This window comes from Coffea arabica, chromosome 9c (assembly GCF_036785885.1).
Source record: "Coffea arabica cultivar ET-39 chromosome 9c, Coffea Arabica ET-39 HiFi, whole genome shotgun sequence".
NCBI classification, from domain to species: Eukaryota; Viridiplantae; Streptophyta; class Magnoliopsida; order Gentianales; family Rubiaceae; genus Coffea; species Coffea arabica.
Genome location: NC_092326.1, coordinates 38,512,176 through 38,531,171, shown reverse-complemented (window position 1 = coordinate 38,531,171; position 18,996 = coordinate 38,512,176). Strand labels below are relative to the sequence as shown.

The window sequence follows — 18,996 nt, the reverse complement described above, 5'->3', positions numbered from 1 at the left end:
TCTACTTCAATAAATCAAACATGATTCTTAAAACACTACGGAAAAATCCATATATAATCCCGATAGAGGACAGAAAATGGAAAATAAATAAATAAATAAAAACCCAAGACACGAGGAGGTGGGAATAAGAATTTTAATACCACTGGTACTATTTAATTTGCAATTTGAAGAAGTTAATAGAACATTTGGCATGTATGACAAACATGGAATCCACTCATTCAACTAACTACTGTAGATAAAACAGGAAAGAACTTAAAGAAGTTTCTAAATCTCTAGGAAACAGATATGACCCGGGATTGGACATACTACAGCCTTTTGAAAGCTTGTATAATACAATAATGTCTGAAGAAACAGAAGAGTAAACCCGAAAAACAACCGTTATACTGCTTCTACTGAGCTTGAGATTTCTGGCGCTTTATGTACTGAAGGATTGGCTCTCTGACCTGTGAAAGAAAATGGTACATCTCAGGAGAGAATTATATCAGGATGACAAATATCTAACCAGTTTATGGCGGCAAATTTAGAGCATACCGTGCTTGCTTTCCTGTAACGCTTGCCTTGTGTAGACCTGCTACATAAAACAGTGTCAACTTCATCTTGGAGATTTGCGTTTGATTTTTCTCTGCCATTCTCAGCCCCAGCAGCAAAACTCTCCCCAGAAGCCACGGGCTGTCAAACGCCAATACGTTAAAATCAAACCACTGAAATATATCAACAAACAGATAGAATTGTGTTGCTTTCAATAGATGGTTTTTGTCATTTCATGACTGAAAAAACCTCAGCTCTACTCATGGGCGTATTTCCGTGCTCCTTTCTCTTTGAGACGGTGTGCTCGCTCCTAATAGAGCCATTCTCATATCCATCAGATCGGCCTCTGGTACGTGTAAGATCTGATCCAATAGAGTGAAGGCCACCACAGGTGGACAAATCCTTGTGACTATTTCCTAATTAGCCACCAACAACATCATTAATTTCCATTACAGCATGCAAGAGTCATCTCTCTCATCCAAAAGTACAGAGGAGATATGATCAAGTACCATTTGCCTCAATCTCTGGACGGTTGGCCTTTTTAGTAGATTCATTCACATCCACATCCTGGCCATAAAAAAGTTGATTAGGAATAATTAAAGACGTGCACTATTATATAAGCCTTCTAAGTGAAAGTGTAAAAAACGACGACTATCACCATGGCATCCAAGTCCAGGGCTTTCTTGACTTCCAACAACTTTTTCTCTGTCAGGTCTGAGTGTATGACTCGCCTCCCTAAGACGAAAACTGAAAAATGTAAATGATACAGCTGCTTCCAAACATAAAGACTAGACGACGTGTTTGAACTGAATGTACCTAATTTGCGGTTACTGTTAGCCTCAACAAAGCCATCTTGGGTCATTTTATTTATTAACTTCCGCACAGTGGTCAGGTTGGCTTCTCCATCGAGTTTACTCTGAAGCTTTGCAGCAGTGATGTAGTTCATTGGGAGAGCATGATACAAAGCCTGAAAAAAAGAGAGAACCATTTTACAAGCTATGTAGGAATATAGGAAAGAAATAGCGACCTGGAGAGCAACTTGACTTCATAACCACAGTCTTCGTCAAATGTGATGCAGGGATAACCGAATTTTGATGAACTCCAAGTTATCCTACCCTTTATTTAGATTCTTATTTTCCACGTTTTACCTCAAAATTCTTATTTAGTCAATCAAACCGGACTCGCAATAAAAAACAAAGCAGCTCTGCCCATCGGTTCCAGAGGATGTGCAGTAGTCGAATTGGAAAAAAATCTCTTCTTGAAACAAAAACAACAATTGTTGCATTTCCATAGTAATCAGGCAATAAAGAATCAATAGACCCAACTAAAAATTTAAGCATAAAGTAGACAACATAGCACACTCTTCAGCAGTTCTTTCTATTTCCTTTTCTGGTTACATAAAACCAATGGCAGCTCATATTGCATACTCATGAGCTCAGTAGTATGCTGCAACGTATCCTTAAATGAGGTTGACATGCTTTACAGAGGAAATTCTGATGGTCCAAAAGATTAGCTGCTAAATGATATTAAATTTTGCCAAACGTGGACAAGAAATTTCAAAATAACTCACCTTCATGTACATAAGACCATCATCTGTACTGTACTTTCCAATTGGTAACATTTGAACATTGGTTTCTTCTTTCACAACATCAAAGTCATAGTCAAATTTCTGCAATTGACACATTGCCAAAAAGGGAAAAAAATTAAGACACGACAACAAATATGAGTAAAAAATGCTAATCAACCAATGAAAAAGTGCTACCTTCTTTTTGTTGATATTATAACTGTCTTCACCAGATTTTGATAGTACACCTTCCTTAATGAGCTTATCCATGATTTCTGATACGAGTAAAACCAGGACGAAATGATGAAACAGTGGCAACAGTAAGTTTGTTTTGTAATCAGCTTTAGCACAAAACAGGTCTCTGAGTTACCTTCAATCAAAACCTGCAATAGAAATTTACAATGATAGCATGAACCATACTCCTTTACTATGAAGGTGCTTAATTAAGCTTATTAGAAGATTTTCAAAGAGATCGATTTTCTTTAACATAATTTCACCATATAAACTACTGCTTACCACTGAGATATCTGGAAAGTTTGCGAGAATGTCAGTAAGTTCAATGGTTTCAAGGTGGTACGTGTTGATCCAGTCCTTTACCCGCTCTAATTGTTGTCCATCCTCTGCCGGATCCTGAGTATCATCTGAACAAATAGCTTGCCATGGATCAGATTGTGATCCTGAAGTCCAGTATTATTTTTTAAGCAAGTAGATGTATACCTTCGTCAACAGTGGTGCCATTTTCAGGACCCTGCTGCTTTTCTGCCAAAAGAATAATTATTTGCTGAATTACATAAAAAAGGTGAATCTTCAAGAATTTGCAAAGCACAACACAATAATGTCCATTTACCGACTGGCGCAACTATGTATTGATCTTCATCTGACATACTGGCCTGAAATGAATTCCAGTTAAAAAGTTTTAGTATGTTGCAACATCTTGAATTATGTATGCAAGAGGGAAAGTTTAAACAGAAAGTGCTATTGAGACATTACATCACTATCAGAATCACTATCTCCGTCAGTCTGAGAAGAATCAGCAGCTCCCAAGCTCACTTCATCCTGGTTTTCATCATGTTCATCCTCACAAGGATCAAGCACACTCTTAACCTACACAAGTTCCCATCACAATCAATGTGGATTAGATGCAGCCCTTGACCTAAATAGCATAATTTCCCGCAGCTACATCATTTACCTTCAGAGTTAGTACCAAATGCTTGCTGTTGACATTTCCAACCTCCATCTTGAGAGGAATTTTACTCCAGGGATTTTGAGCTTCCTCTTCTGTGCAGCCTCGGAAGAAAGGAGGCTCATAATCAGCAGGCTGCAAGATCAAGAGTTTTTCTCTTACTTTATGTGGACAATATAAGGAAGCCAAGCAAATGCACAACTTTAAAGAATCCATAAATGCAACTTTATGGAGGTGGATTAATCCATGAGATACCTGCCATATGCATGGCCATAACTACTCGAGTCCTAACAGAAGACTAAACTATCCCCCTCATATACTAATTACCTAAATATTTCCGATATAGAAGATTAGAATACCTCAAAGAGTATGACAGTAAATTATGGGAATCCTTGAATATTTCAATTTCTGTGTCATGTACTCCAAAGAAGAAAATGGATAGACAATCTATGTGTGTATACAATTTAACTACCTGAAACTCAAATAATAGTTATTAAAGTTCTTTAGAAACTCAATAATACAATGAGTGGTGGAAATAACTGGTAAATTATAACTTGATAAAGCACATACCGTGATATCCTCATACAAGAGCTTCATCAGGATAATACGCTGAAAGAAAATAAGTATGTTAGGTTTAGAATCATGGAAACAGAAAATGACCTCAAGTATGAGTAACAGAAGTAATTTCAATTTAAGTTTAAAAATAACAGTAAAGTACCTCTTCTGGCATCTGGTCCAGAGTTCTCATCAGTTGAACCAATGTTCTGACCATCTTACATGCAGAACTCCTGAAAACAATGGCTTGCATAAAACTCCAAGCCACTCTTGAAATAAAGTAACATTTTCAACATAACAACAACCAGAATCTAGATCCACTTATCTTGCTTGAACTACCTCATCTCATTGGGAGTAACTTCTTTTGTGGAATTGCATTTGAAGGTCCCTCCCTTCTTGGTTCCAGAACGATTAATGTTCATTGAAACTTCTTGAGAATCAGAATTTGGATAACTGAAAGAAACTGTGGGAACAAATGTGTTAATATATGACCAAAGCAACAGTGGAATGTTAAAAAAACAAATTTCCTAAAACAGAGAGCAGTATCTATGTCCTGCTTTATGTATTATGTTCATCACTAAGCAAATTTTAAAGTGGTATGAACCTAAGCTGTAGAAGCACAAAGGTAGTTCCTCAAGAAAAAAACTAAAATGCAACTGTCTTTGTCTGAATTCATGATTTAGTGTTGTTGTACAAAATATCACATGTAAAAGATGATACGGTGTTGTCAACATTATCTCCACGACCACAAATTCCTGCAGAGCAAATTTAAATTGTAGCATCTTACATGCATATTCTTCAATCATTGGCCCTTCAACGGCTTCACACACACAAAAGAGAAGCGTTTTCAGGTACTTCTTCTGTAATGCATCATAAACACCTACAAATGAAAAGAAACATGCGTGAAATAAAATAGAGAGAATAAGATTCTGAGCTATAATTCCAGCAGATAAGGAGATAGACAGGCCTTTTTCCATCCAGTCAATGAGTCTGCGTGACTCCGCATCCATTGGCATTAGTTTCTTAATTTTCATATCTGATAATAAGGCAGAGAGTAATAGAATCAATCCCGAAACTCAGTAAGCACATTTAGCACAAGTGTGTGATAGAAAGTTTACCCAAGGCTGGAACAGATTTGTCAGTGAAATATTTCTCCGGGAAAAGGCCCCTGATGTAACTAATGTTGAATATTGCAATTCGCAGCAGATTCCTGGTCTGTTGATTATCACAGATAAAATAAGATGGAGCGGCTCGTGGTGTCCCCAACAGATAAGAGTATTCAGATATTAGAAACCTTAACCAAAGAAAATAATCTAAAACACAATCGAGATTTGCTCCGAGTAAAATAAACAGAAAATCACCATTTTCAGTTTTGCAGGAGGTTTTACCAGGGAGAACTGGGTAAATTAGACTTATATTATGATTAACAGAGATTATAGCACATAATTAACCAAAACAGGGGACGAATCAGATCTCTCCATTGGATAACCGAGTAATTAAACAACTATAACTAAATTCAATGCTAATTGTGTGTACAATTTGCGTAATACTCCTCTACTCTCTAATCTCGAAGAGCAATATGATGAACTTGATCAAAACACATGAGATGAACAAGCAAACATCAGGCAGAATTCATCATTTAAAAGCGCAATATCTCCAGATAAAACTCCAATACAGTAAAATTCTTATGAGAAATACTCAAGGACGCAAACTGCTTCAAAAATCAATATCTGGAAACTACATTAGGCCATGATTTGTGTAATTTTTCATTCATCATCCAAAGATAGAACCTCCAGCGATCAAAATTCTACACGAAGTATAGCAAAAAGAAGATCAGAAAATATGGCAACTAAAAATGACGGAAACAGCTCCATTGCATCATCCGATCAAATTAATCAAAACAAAAGACGAAATAACAGCACCATCAACTCGAGCAACATGCATACCGAACGTTGAAGATAGAAGAAAACGCTACTAGTACTCAAACTTTTAACAACGTAAAACATTTTTTAAAAAAATCAATGGATCAAATCACCAGCAGCAGCGAGTCCTGCTCGGTAATCTCCGATTCCTTCACTTTCTGCACAACAACCTGAAAACAAAGAGGAATTCATGGTTAAAATTTCTGGAAATTCATGCCGCACGCGATTGGAGCTGAGAAAAAGCGACGAAGTTTGAAGGAATGCTAAAAATCTCGAAGAGATTATCTTAGCTCACCATTTTTGTTTCTCGTTCCAGAATCTGTTAGAGAGAGAGAGTTGGAAAACTTGGCGAGAAAGAAGGAAAGAAAAATTTGAAATGCGTTTGTAGTAAAACGGAAAGATGCTGAAATGGAACGAAGAAGAAGAAGAAGAAGAAAACTGGCGGGAGTTTATATAGAGACGTCAAAGTTAACGCGTGGTTAATTGCAATTAACTGTGGTTAATTGGGCAATGTGGATTGCATGAGGGGAGGGGCAGACTTGTATTTCTCTTTAAAAGTCGGGGTATTTGAATGAACAGTGGCATTCGTCTTTTCTATTTTTGTGGTTTGAGAAAATAATAAGTAAGGAATTTACGATTTTTTCCTTTTACTTTCTGTAATTTATGACAAAATAAATTATGGTGACGGATTAATCATATTAAGCCGGCGTACATTTAATTGGTAAGAAATTAAACAAAAAGAGTAAAAAATATTAGGTTATTGTGTGAATGTTGCCTATGGAATTTTCTTGTTTTCCATTTTTTCTTTATATAATTTCATGGGTTTTTTTTTTTGTATATTTTGACCTTTTTTTTTTTAATATATATAAGAAGGAGGTTTTAAACTCAAAACTTCCTATTCACGATCCCTCCTATTGCACTACCCAACCCAATTTCATGAATGATTGTCGCATTGATATATTGTAATTCTATTTCATAAATGGTTTTTACACAATTATATTCTATTACCTTTTCTTTTGCAAGGACGTGGAATATTAGAGCAAATAAACAATTGCAAAAAAAAAAAAAAATTAATAAGAAGAAGAACAGTGAGTGCGGAATTCTGCATTGGACTTGCAATCCTTTGAGAATTTTTTGTATTGTTTTTCTCCAGTTATCTTACCACCATTTCACACATATGTATTCTTATATTCAGCCCTATATTAGCAGATGTTAATTCAACAAAGCAACTCCAAGTCATTAAGCAAGACTTGTCCATCATAGCCTGTGCGTTTGGTTCCCTGATCTCAACTGATGAGACCTTCTTCTATCCTTGAGAAACTAAAGCTTATAGAGATATTTCAAGAAGAGTTGGAAATCAATCCAGCATAGCGCAAAAATTACAAAATCTACAAAGACCTTAATAATTAGTACTTATTTTACTAGCCCTTGTAAAACACCCCTCTAATCTTACAATGGCATTCTTATAGAAGGGATCATATGCCAGGTAACGGCTGCCAACTGGGAAAAATGGAGCCATACTACACAAGAAAGAACTAAGCAAGACTAAGAAGTCAATCTTTTTTTTTTTTTTTTTTATGGAGGAATAAGAAGTTAATCTTCATCATTTCTTTTCTATAATATACAAAAGAAAGAACAATGTCAAACCGCCCAGCTAATCTGCAATTCTCTCAAACCTAAGACTGCCTTCATCCAAGACAGCCATGTGCTTCCTTTTCTTGGAAAATTTAGTAGAACTTTGCCCATCAGTGTACTGAGCAGCTGTACGAGCCCGCAGTTCCTCTAAGCTCTCACCTTCTTTTGCCCTCTCCAAAACCTGAAGGTCAGAACGGCAATCAGATAACTTGGAACAGATATTTGGAGGATATATGCATGTTTCAAGAGGTCTCAACTAACATACCAGATGGCGACCATACAGATGGGTGTTAGAAAGAGCTTGAAGAGCATTCTTTGTCTCTTGCTTTGTCACATATTCCACAAAGGCAAAACCTCTGTGCTTCCCAAACCTCATTGGCAACCTCAAATGCTTTATCTGGTTCCGTATCATACTCACGATGTCAGTCAAAGAGAATAAATTTCAATGAATATGATAGAAAAAGAGAGACTGTTCAACTTTAGTCCACCTCAATCGCCAGAAAGAAAGAAAAAACAACCATACAACAAAAACTTTTTTGTCAGAAGCCCTTCAGCTTGATTCTCAATTTATTTCCCTTCTCTTCTTTACTTTTGGGCCGACAAGGGGGGAGGGGGGAGTGTGGTGGTAAGTGGGGTTGCCGCAATTTTGATAACTGCCTCAAGATGAAACCCCAAGGTATGATGTAGGACATTGGCAAGGCGTTGAGTCTTTGCCAGCCCGCCAACCCAACCCCAACCTCTCTTTCTCATTTTTTGGAAATTTCATGAAAGACTTTCGTCCGACTCTAGAAAAACCAACAGAAAACATTTGACAAGCTAGAAACAACAAAGAAAGAAAAGGATGGCATGATTCTGCTGTCAGGTTTGAAAGAGGCAGCATAGCACACAGAAGAACTGCAAATTGTGCCACAACTGAAACTCAGGTGACCTATAAACCTCATTAGCTGGTGTGAAACATGCTTATCACTGTGATCATGTGAGCTTATATATAGCATATTGAACTGTCACTGCTGATTATGCTTGATGTTCAAAATAAACAGAGTTAGTATCTGTAATCCACATGTAAGAACCTAAATGGAGTGCAGTAGTTCATTTTGAGGTCTAGTTATTACTTAACCAAATAAGTAACTTATCAATCATTGATTCAACAACACAATACTCTACTACTTATGGTCGTGACTCTTAACATGGCAATAAGTAATAGCTACCTGGCCAAATGGACTGAATAATTGTTTAAGATCTTTCTCCGTCGCCTCAAAAGCTACATTTCTCACTATTAATTTTGTCGAACTCCTATCATTCTCCCCTATTTTAGGCACTTGTTCGTCCTTCTTAGCATGACAAAGTTGCAAAATAAGTGCGTGCCCATCTAAAACAGTTCCCTGGGGCAAGGAAAAGAAACTGAAATTAGTAACTCAAAACAGTCTAAAAAGGTTTAAAGGTTGCATGAACAATAAATATTACCTGTAAATCTCTGCAAACATTCATTGCTGTATCCATGGAATCAAACTCTATAAAACCAAAACCCATAGAAACATTTTTCCCATTCTTTACATGTTTCTTCACCTGAATGCGAAAACCATTGAGTACAGGAAAGCATCTAAACATGTGAGTGATGACAACAGTAGCACTGGAAGTAACATGTTCTGAACTTCTGATGAAGTTAAGAGAATAAGAAGCAGAAGCATTACCCGGACACTCTGTACTCTTCCTTCCTTCAGGTGTCTGATGAAATGCTTTTTCAAGCTCTCATCAGATGTTTTGAAGTTCAGGTTCTTCACGTACAAAGATCTCGACTGTATGACCAAAAGATGGCAAACAAATGAGTTCTAGAATGGACCCTCAAGCTCAAACACATGACCCTAAATGCAGCTCATGCACCAAATAACTCAAGAGAACATTATGGAGGTCAATAGTAGGTAAATCACTAAGTTCAACATTGTCTGAATCAAATTGTGTTTCCTAATTGAAGCTTGATCTAAAGCCAACCAAGCTTTACTCATTTGCCACAAACAGACAACAGACACACACACAGAGACACAGAAGGTATCAAAATATTTTGAAAGGGGAGGGATTGTTGCAATGAACCATCGTTACTTCCCTTCACTTCGTCAAAGGCCACTGGATATTTTACCTTAAGATTATGTTTCCTAATTGAAGCTTGAGGCGGTGACGACCAACCTTGACCCATTCGGAACCTTCACGTAAGGAATTAAAATCGTCTGGAGGGGTATTAGTTGCGATGAACCATCTTTACTCCCTTACTTCGTCAAAGGCAGCTAGTTATCTTGTCTTATGCTAGTTATCCTAGATATTATCACGTGGAAAGAGGAAAGAGAGTTGTATTTTGTCTATGACAAGTGTCAGCAACTACAATAATCAACACACACTAACAGTTTTTACTTTCTCCACAGTGAAGTTTAGTCAAAACACCCGAACCAAGCGGAACTTATAATTGGTCATATGCAGTGCCTTTAAAGCCAACCAAATTGATAACTTTGAAATCAAGATAAACATTATAATTCATGAAATCTGGGCAGGAGGACACAAGTCCTTTATAACTCTTAAGTGCAACTAAAGCTTGAGCTGTAACACGCAGGCTTGAATTTCTTGCATCCATAAGTCACATTTTTCTGATAACCCCCCCCCCCCCCCCCACCACAACCAAAAAAAAAACCCCCCAAAAACCAAAAAAAAAAAGAAAATCAACAACAACAAAACTTCATTTAAAACATAGGAACTGTAGAAGGGAGAAGGGACTATAACCACACTCAGCACCACCTAGTTGAAAACCAATAGAAGATTTAAACAAATACAATAATTGTAAGATGAAAACTACCAATGAAGAAGAGTGATGACATGAAATAGCTCATATTATCACCTCAACCCTGTCAGGATCAACGTCAGCATCCGTAATTCCTCTTTGTTGCTCTAACAAAACTTTCTTTACATCATGCTCACCAACAACATTATCATCTGAACCATCTGAAGATGATGCATTTTGACTAAGGATGTTTGCAGGTGCCCATTCCAAGTACAGTGGAGCATCTCTACGTCACAATAAGAGATGTCATTATTAATGTCACTAATATTTACCATCTTGCAGATTTTCTTGAAATTAAAAGTATCACCATCAGGTTAAAAAGCTAAAAAAGCCAATCTCTAAACTAGGGAGGTCAATTAATTGACTGAACATGTCATTAAATACGTTCAAAACCCCACAAACAACAAAAGAAGCTGTCTGCATGGCATCTTTCAAACTTGAGGATACATTTTATACTATGAGAAGCAAGACAACAATGATATTAAAGTGCATTGGCAAATTGGATAGTAATCTCACAATTCAAGTACTCAAGTTATTTATGTAGATGACTAATGATAGCAGTTTATCCACATAAATTGGATTTAGATACGTGAATTTTTGCTTCAACTAAATCAGACACATATGATAAAGCTTTCAAACATGTACTCATGTAAGCATAATTGTGGTTAAGCCAGCATAATATTCAACTAAATGTGAACCAGCACATAAATTAAAAAAATTCTACACTATTTCCCGCAAAGAACCTTTAACAACTGCACAAATATTTTGCCTAAGAAGCATGACTACAGAAAGCACAACAAGCAATGTAACCATAAAAACAAGGCCATGTACATCATGAATTTCTAAAGGAGAGAATGGGAGGAAAGTATGGCAAGCAAGAAAGAGAGCATATGTATGTAGACAAGATACAAGAAGACAGCAGGCAAGACATAAAGAGAATTATTTCAAACTCCCAGCAGATTATAAACAAGAGGAAATTAAATCAGCACGGCATGGAACTTAATTCAAATGCATGTCTCCTCTAGATTACAAGTTTTTTTTTGCAAGAGACAAACATCCAAAACCTTCTATAAAACAGGGTCAGCAAAAGGGATTTCAGGCACCTCCCATCTTCCAACAATAATGCCAAAAAAAGCAAGCACTCAGATGGTGCATGAGACCAAGAATTTGAAAACAACTATCTGAACCTCAAGAACTATTAGTTTCATTTCTCTATCAAAACAGCCTTGTTGGTCCTTGTAAAAGGCTAAATCTATAGAAAGGAACATGGAAGAACACTGAGTTGTGGCCAGGCCAACCCTTAAATCAATAGAAAAAGCTCAAAGCAAGACATAAAATTAGCATATAACTGCTTGAAAATATGCAAAATAACTCAACCAGTATCCAATATGCCAAATAACTTGGATAGGAAATGAAAATTAGCTCCTTAAAAAAAGATAAACAGGATTGGAAGCAGCTGCTGCAAAGTATCATGAATCCATTATCAATCATGCATGGTTCCTATGAAATACAAGAAAAAGTCCTTATGTGTTGCTTCTATGAAACAAAATCAGCAGTCTGTCTACATATTCTCTACCACAATGCAGGATGGATTTCAATAGTTTACATATTGTTAAGAGAAATGAAGCAGCTTAATGCAGCACTTGGGCCATGAATATCAGATTTTCATCGCTAGGTTATGACCAACTCATAACCAAATATTCAACAAATTTGTTCCATTTACTTAATGTGTAACAGTATTACATACACAAGTAGCATGTAAAACCTTGCTAGCTTTGACTCCATGACAAATTGAGAGTTAGAATCAGCTGAAGACTTTAGTTGGTTTCCCCAGCTTAAGAAACCACTATCAAAGCTTCCACGCATCAAGGACATGATAGAAGAGTGCCAAGCACAGATACCAGATCTACAGGCAAATAACGAATGCAGACAATGAGTACTAATAGTGAACGAGGGTGCAAAACATACTTGTAACGCTTGTAAGCTAAACCCCTGAAAGCTGCACGTGCTTCAGCCGCTTCAAGGAAGACAACCTAAGTTTCGCAATAATAAGATAGCATAAGAATCTGAAGCATTTAAAAGAATAACCATAGTCTATCCAGTTTCTTCATCATGATATTTCAATTCTCTATATAGCATGAAAAAAATTTCTATCCCTAAATATCACTACACACATTTTGCTCAACTTTTGTCCAATGCCCACCACTGAAAGTTGTAGTAGCGTGGTTTAAATTTTAAATATAAAAATGTTGACATTAACTGTGAGTATGGGAGAGAGAGTATATATTGTCTTTGCTCGAGCGTAAGCCTGTGTATACAGGTGTGTGAATGTGTCCACACCTGCATGCCACTAGCTATTATATGCAAGACAGATAGCACAAGACACAGCTCCAGTCAGAGAAATAATGCAAAAGATTTTAGTGCTATATATGAAGTTGATATCATGAAAAGGTGTGGAAGCCATTCACCAATAATATGTAAGACACAGCTCCAGTCAGAGAAAAATCATGCAAAAAGTTTAATGCCAGATATGAAGTTGATATGAGTCAAAGTGATCTAGTCAACTCAATGTCTAACACGTGAAAAAATGCATGTAAAGAACAATTCAGAAAATGTAAATATTGGTGTGATAGCTCGAGAAGCCAGAACAAATATGATCTGGCAATAAAGCATGAAAAAGATACAACATAAAGACGAATAGGAAGTTTTCCTATTTTAAAAGTGAAAAAAATAAGTAAATCCATAAAAAATTAAAAAACCTAAAAGAAGTGCTCTATGTGCATCTTCAAGGTCAACTATGTCGAATGTTCAGTAACACAACGTAAAATGGACAGCGTTCATTTGTCACATCCCAAAAGCAGGGAAAAGAAAAATTTTCAAGCAGAGAAGATGCATACCAAAGCCAAGGTTTTTGACGGAGGTAAAATTATTTTGTCCAGGCTCCCATATTTCCCAAACATGTTAGCTAGTTCACCTTCAGATGATCCATAAGGCAAGTTCTTCACTAAAATAACATGGTTGCTTCTTTTTATACCATCAGTTTTTCCAGAAGCAAAATCCTCCAAGGAAGCAACATTGACCCCAGCATTTGCCAAAGCCTTTTTTGTCTCCGCAATCACTTGAGTTTCTCCAAGAGCAATACGAACAGCCAAGTCATCAGCTTCCTTATCTAAAAGGTCGCTCTTACTTACGCCAAATTTTCGAGCAATATTTTCCACAACCTACAATTTATGAAGCAAGTGAAAAAGAATTAGAGTTTGCTCCACATATACAAATTAGGAGAAGACATGGAAAAAGAAACTATTACAGACAATACCAATCCATAGTCAAAGATGAACATATTATGATGCCATACAAGATATAGAAATGATTATTACACCACAATAAAGCAAATTTAAAGACACTAAGGGAATCCTAAAACAAAACCACAGGAAAAATTGTTTTGGATAAATTAAGACTAAGCAGGAAAAATTATCCTAACCACCGCAAGATAAGAAAGAATTAAGGAGAAACCAAATTAAAATATAAGAACCAAATAGCAGTATAACCATTATAAGAAAGGATAAAGTAATATAGGAACATATCAAGCATCAAACTCTGTCCAACAATGTACATACAGTTGACAGAGAAAACCAATAGCGTAACTTGTAGGGTGAGAAATGCTCAACAGGTATGACATTGAAGTTGAGACTCTAAATGAGGAAAACCTGCAGATGCGAAACTCTAGTAGATATGAGAAACAATATTCTTGTCCCCCAAAAAATAAAAAATTCTCTAGCACATGCATAACTAAAATTAGTTCTAAAGAACTAAGGCAGTACTTGAGCAACCAAAGCAGCTGACTACATCAGACACCCAAACAACTAGAAGATTAAAGATGCTATAACATTCAGAGGAAATCCTGATTTAGGAAAGAGGTTAAAAACATTGACAGCTTTACTCCGCAGCTTTACTCAGTTGAAAGGAAGACATCAAAACTAGAGGTTGCAATTCGTGGGCAAAGGATGAAGTGGAGAGAGCATGCATTTTGCATGGCACCAAAGGGAGTTGTACCTTTTTTTTCCTATTGTTGCTTTCTTTGCAATAACACATTTTCACTATATAGTGTACCTATGTGAGGAGAAATCTAGATTCATTTTCAGTCCTTAATCTAAAAACATAAAAATGACATCATTATCGGGGGCTGCATTTGTTCTTTTTCTCTCCTCGAGAACAAATGCATGCACCAAAATCACTCAATCAATCATTTGAATTCTATCTTCTTTTCATCTTTTCATTCTAAGGAACAACACGGATAGAAGTCATGCACATGAGGTACAGTATGTCCAAAAGAGTGCATTCTTCCAAAAGCTCAACAAAAGTATTCACAACATAAAATATCAATTAATGCAGAATGCGAACATAATGTTGAATTATCCAATAAACATGTGTTTCCTTCAAGTTTTGAACTCCAAACATTTGCGCTTGCAATAACATAATATTATCGCCTAAAGCTGATCGTTGTTTTCATATTCTTTTTTAAGTCCTGTCAGTACTCGTCCCTCTCTCTCTTCAATTGTGTAATGGGTAGTGGGGTTGCAGATGAATAGGATAATGTAATCAATCTCCATAAGTTCTTAAACACAGAGGCCAACAGCTAAACTAATCATCTTACAACTTAAATATTAACACTCATTTAAAGAAAATAACGATATATACTATTCGCTCATTATCATGTTGCCCCAATGATAAAATGTTACCTAGTGATAAAGCTATTATTCCTCCCTGCAGTAAGACAGAAGGCCTGTTTTAATGGTAAAGTACCAAACTACACAACAAATTCTCCAATCCTATGGAAGAATAACTACTCTTTTTGTCTTGGGAGAGAAGGATAAAAGTCATTGGATGAAAGGTACACGACATGAATGGGCTTAATCTGGCATTAAACCAGAAGCAGTCTCTATGAAGGTGTTTGCCCAGTGCTCAACGTACCATTATCTTGAAGCTTTAGAAGAAGAAACCAAAGGAAGACTATAGAACAAGCAATTGATGTAGAATACACCAGGTAATTTTACTCTTGTAGTCAACATACTCGATGGAGCGACTTCGGGAATTGTAAATAAAGGTTTTCTCCTACTCTTTGTTAGGGACTGGCAAGCAGCCTTGTTGTATGTTGGGTTGAAAAAGAAGCAAATAGAAACGAGAAGAATAGAATAGAAAGCTAGGAATCCTGATGATGAAATAGAAGGTCAAGAAACTTAAACAAAATCCTCATCAAATTTTAAGGGTAAACTCAAAAACATATGCAAATCCTGCAGACCATTATAAATTCTTTCTGAGTCAAGCTGTGAAGATGAGTAAGAAACATACTGTATCAGGGCGCATGAACAAGCTATTCCATGATCGTGTATTTCCACTAGCCTCAGATGTCTTCCTCTCCTCCACCTTCTGTTGCTTAAAGGTTTTTGCAGACTGTTGAGTCAACACATTGGTCCTACAACACAAGAACAGTAGAAGTGTGGCTCTTGTCAATCATACAGCTTCTAAACAAGTACACAGGATACATTATTGATATTTAAACCTTCACATCGACGTAATTTTCCCTGTATGCATTTCAAAAAAGAAAAAAGAAAAGGAAGACCAACAATCTCTGCAGAATAGAAAAATCTAAAAATTTAACGGGGAAAAAAACTTACTTTTGTTTCTCAGAAGAACTGTTTTGTTTTGCCACCATAACATGCAGTAATCTTCCTTGGAAAATGGAACTATCCAGTTCTTCTAGTGCCCTAAAGAAATCTAGAAGTTAGCTGCTTGAATTTTCAGATGCACATACGATGAATACAAATTTACACGACTTTATGCAATAGAATTACAAATGACATGCTCTCAAAATAAATAAAATATGCCAAGGAAAGACGGAAAAAAGAACCCTAACATGCTATAGAACTCCTTGGGAGAAGAAAATTTCATTGTTAATATAGTGACAAAAAAAAAGTGAATGATGCAAAATATGAATCAGATCTAGATATTGAATTTGCATCACTAATACATGTAAGAAATGATTTATTCAAACAAAAAATCTAGCTTAAATCTTCAAGCACAATCCAATCCAATCAAATGAGGTAAAACTCAGATTTCACACCTTGATGGTGCAAAATACTTAGCAATTTGAAGTCTAATGGAAACTAATACCAGCAAATTTTCATAAAAAAGCATATTTCTGACTGTTTCTCGATACAGTACCTAGAAGCAGATTCTGGAAGCGCATATAGAACATAAGCAATCCCCTTGGACCGTTTCGTATCTTTATCCACAACAATATGGACTTGCAAGACATTTCCAAATTTTCCAAAGTGCTCTTCAAGTTCCTCTTCTCTAAAGTCATTATCAGAAGTCAAAAGATAAGAATGTCACAAATTGGAAAGACCGTGGTTACTGCCATTCTGGCAACTTACGTTATTATGGTATGATTTTAAGAAGAAGAATGTTCAGTACTTACGTGGTAGTATATGGCAAATTACGGACAAATAGACGGCCACTCTCCAGAACTTCTTTTGGATCTTCCACAGTTGATGATGGTCCTTCAGTCTCAATCAGTTCGTCAACAGGTTCTTCACCATCTCCATCTTTGTCATTTTCTTGTTGGACATCTTCTTCATCTTCATCTTCAATATCCATTTCATCTTTGGTTTGCCTCCGAGAATCACTGTTACCATTTTCGATATCTCCTTCCTCATAACTATCCTCATTTTCTCCATCTTCACCTTCTGAATCTGACCACTCTTTCTTTACTCGACTTCTGAAATAATCCATATCAGATATAACATCATCGTGAACTGGATTTTGTGATTTATCTGCATCTAGAGTCTCAGATGACCTATTTTCCTCGTCATCACTTTCATTTAACTTTGATTTCTGGTCACCTTTTCTCACTTCACTTTGCTTATCTCCAATCATTTTTCTTTGATCTGTTGAGGTAGCAGTTAGGGTATCATTAGCCCACAACTTTGACTTACTTCGTGGCTGCATGACGTCAAGGAATTCCTGAAGCTGAGGATCGTCATTGCCATCATCCTTCTTATTCTTTTCCTTTTTCTTCTTCTCTTTTGAGTTTGCAATCTTTGAACTATTTGAACCAGGCACTTCCTTTCCCTCCTCTGATGATTTCTCTTGTTTCTTCAATGAGTGCCTACTCCAAGGACGTGGAATATTTGGATCACCAATTTTCCTGGCAATCTGGCCAAATGTAGATGAATTTACTCTCAGAAAAAGAAAAAAATCAATGACAAAATCTTTCCAAGTGAAATGAACTTTGTCTATAATTGTAGTAACAGGTACTATAACAAATAAAATACAAATGAGGTACTAATGTCTAAGACAATCAACTGATGTCATCCTTCAAGCATTTAAGCTAAACTCTTTATTCTTCAATATTTTCGTTATATACTAAAACTATTATTAAAAGAGCAAGGAACTTGCCATTGCCAGGAACCTATAGCAATACAAAAAAGACCATTTCCAACTCATTTGGAAAGATCATTCTTTGCTCACTTTAAACTTTCAGGAATTCACTACTATAAGAGAAGTTCAAAACTTGCAAAAGGTGACTGTACTAATTTAATCATGCTTACAACCAATTTATTTTGTAATAATAGTTTAACTTCAAACCTTGCCAAATCAAACATACTAACTTCTAAAATCATCAATCTTCAAAAACTCATCCATGTTAGCATATTTCTTCAAACACAGTTAATAAAAGTTCAGAATTGCTACCAAAAATACCAAATAGAGAAACTGACCAAGAAATGAATAGAAAGGGTAAAAAAGAATCACACCTCGCAAGTAATTCTACAAGTATCCATGAAAGACCTATGGAAAAACTTGATAGCTTCCTCTGCTTCTTGCTCCGTTCGAAATCCTAAAAACCCAAACTGCCTACTCTTCCCATCCCTGCTCAAAACATAAAAAAACATACCAAGCAAAAAAACTTCAAAAAAAAACCCCGCGAAAATTCAACAATGACATCCTCATATTGCATAAAATAATTAATATCAAAAATTAATAACCAACAACCGCAAAAAGATGTATACTTGGTACGCATGAGCTTGGCATCAGTAACTTCACCCTTTTGGGAGAAGAATTCTCTGAGACGATCTTCACCAACGTACTTCGGCAAATTCTTCACACATATTCGAGACCTTTTCCATAAATGCACAAGCAATTAGTACAACAGTTGCAACTTAACTTCCAATAGAAAAAAAAAAAGCTAGAATTAAATGATGGAGACTTACATTGCTTTGAATTTCCTGTTAGAATCAGCTCTATGCGTATGAAAGAGAAAAAGGGTGAGAAAATGAAGTTACTGGGATTCTGAATTTTGAGGGTTTTGAGGTTTTTCTCCACAGGAGAGAAAATGTGGCCGGTGGCGGCGAAGTCCTGAGCGGCGCCGAAGCTGCGGCAGGGTGACGAAAGAAAACACGAAAGTAAGAGTTAGTTTATCTTTTGGGTTAATTACACTAAAACCCCTTATGTTTATAGTTAATTAGTTACCCCTCAACAGCCTAAACTACTACTCTTTTTTTTTTCAACATGGGCAGTATCCTAATTTTGTCAGATTAATCTCCCTGCCTGTGAGCCCTAATTTAAACTTTATAAGGTTGGGATTGGTAACACCCCTAGTTGGCTCATTTCTAGACTAAATTCACCTATAAATAGCCATGAGTTGCAAGAATCAAGAGAGCTTAGAGAAGGGGTGAAGAAACACCACAAAATGTAGTTCTTAGATAGTTTTTAGCTCTTTAGTTTA

At 36.2% G+C, this 18,996-nt stretch overlaps 2 protein-coding genes across 2 annotated transcripts; both read right to left on the bottom strand.

Annotated features, from left to right (window-relative positions):
* Positions 1 to 137: 137 nt before the first annotated feature.
* LOC113708114 (meiosis-specific protein ASY1-like) lies at positions 138 to 6,155 on the bottom strand. The gene is made up of 22 exons (XM_072065338.1): positions 6,048 to 6,155; positions 5,866 to 5,922; positions 4,949 to 5,045; positions 4,798 to 4,866; positions 4,618 to 4,710; positions 4,170 to 4,293; positions 3,994 to 4,063; positions 3,846 to 3,884; positions 3,282 to 3,410; positions 3,083 to 3,196; positions 2,940 to 2,982; positions 2,810 to 2,851; positions 2,609 to 2,733; positions 2,463 to 2,475; positions 2,291 to 2,367; positions 2,099 to 2,197; positions 1,345 to 1,495; positions 1,187 to 1,263; positions 1,038 to 1,095; positions 778 to 944; positions 532 to 669; positions 138 to 443 (listed from the first exon to the last, which is right to left on the bottom strand). The coding sequence occupies exons 1-22, from the start codon at positions 6,048 to 6,050 to the stop codon at positions 390 to 392; spliced, it is 1,839 nt and encodes a 612-aa protein (XP_071921439.1). The 5' UTR covers positions 6,051 to 6,155; the 3' UTR covers positions 138 to 389.
* Positions 6,156 to 7,147: 992 nt separating this feature from the next.
* Positions 7,148 to 18,637, bottom strand: LOC113709101 (uncharacterized). Its single transcript, XM_072064820.1, has 15 exons — positions 18,482 to 18,637; positions 18,281 to 18,388; positions 18,026 to 18,140; positions 16,690 to 17,426; positions 16,434 to 16,565; positions 15,887 to 15,976; positions 15,561 to 15,684; positions 13,109 to 13,432; positions 12,180 to 12,244; positions 10,269 to 10,437; positions 9,079 to 9,183; positions 8,852 to 8,953; positions 8,596 to 8,769; positions 7,653 to 7,784; positions 7,148 to 7,568 (listed from the first exon to the last, which is right to left on the bottom strand). Coding segments are annotated over exons 1-15 (2,541 nt in total). The 5' UTR covers positions 18,484 to 18,637; the 3' UTR covers positions 7,148 to 7,406.
* Positions 18,638 to 18,996: the final 359 nt, after the last annotated feature.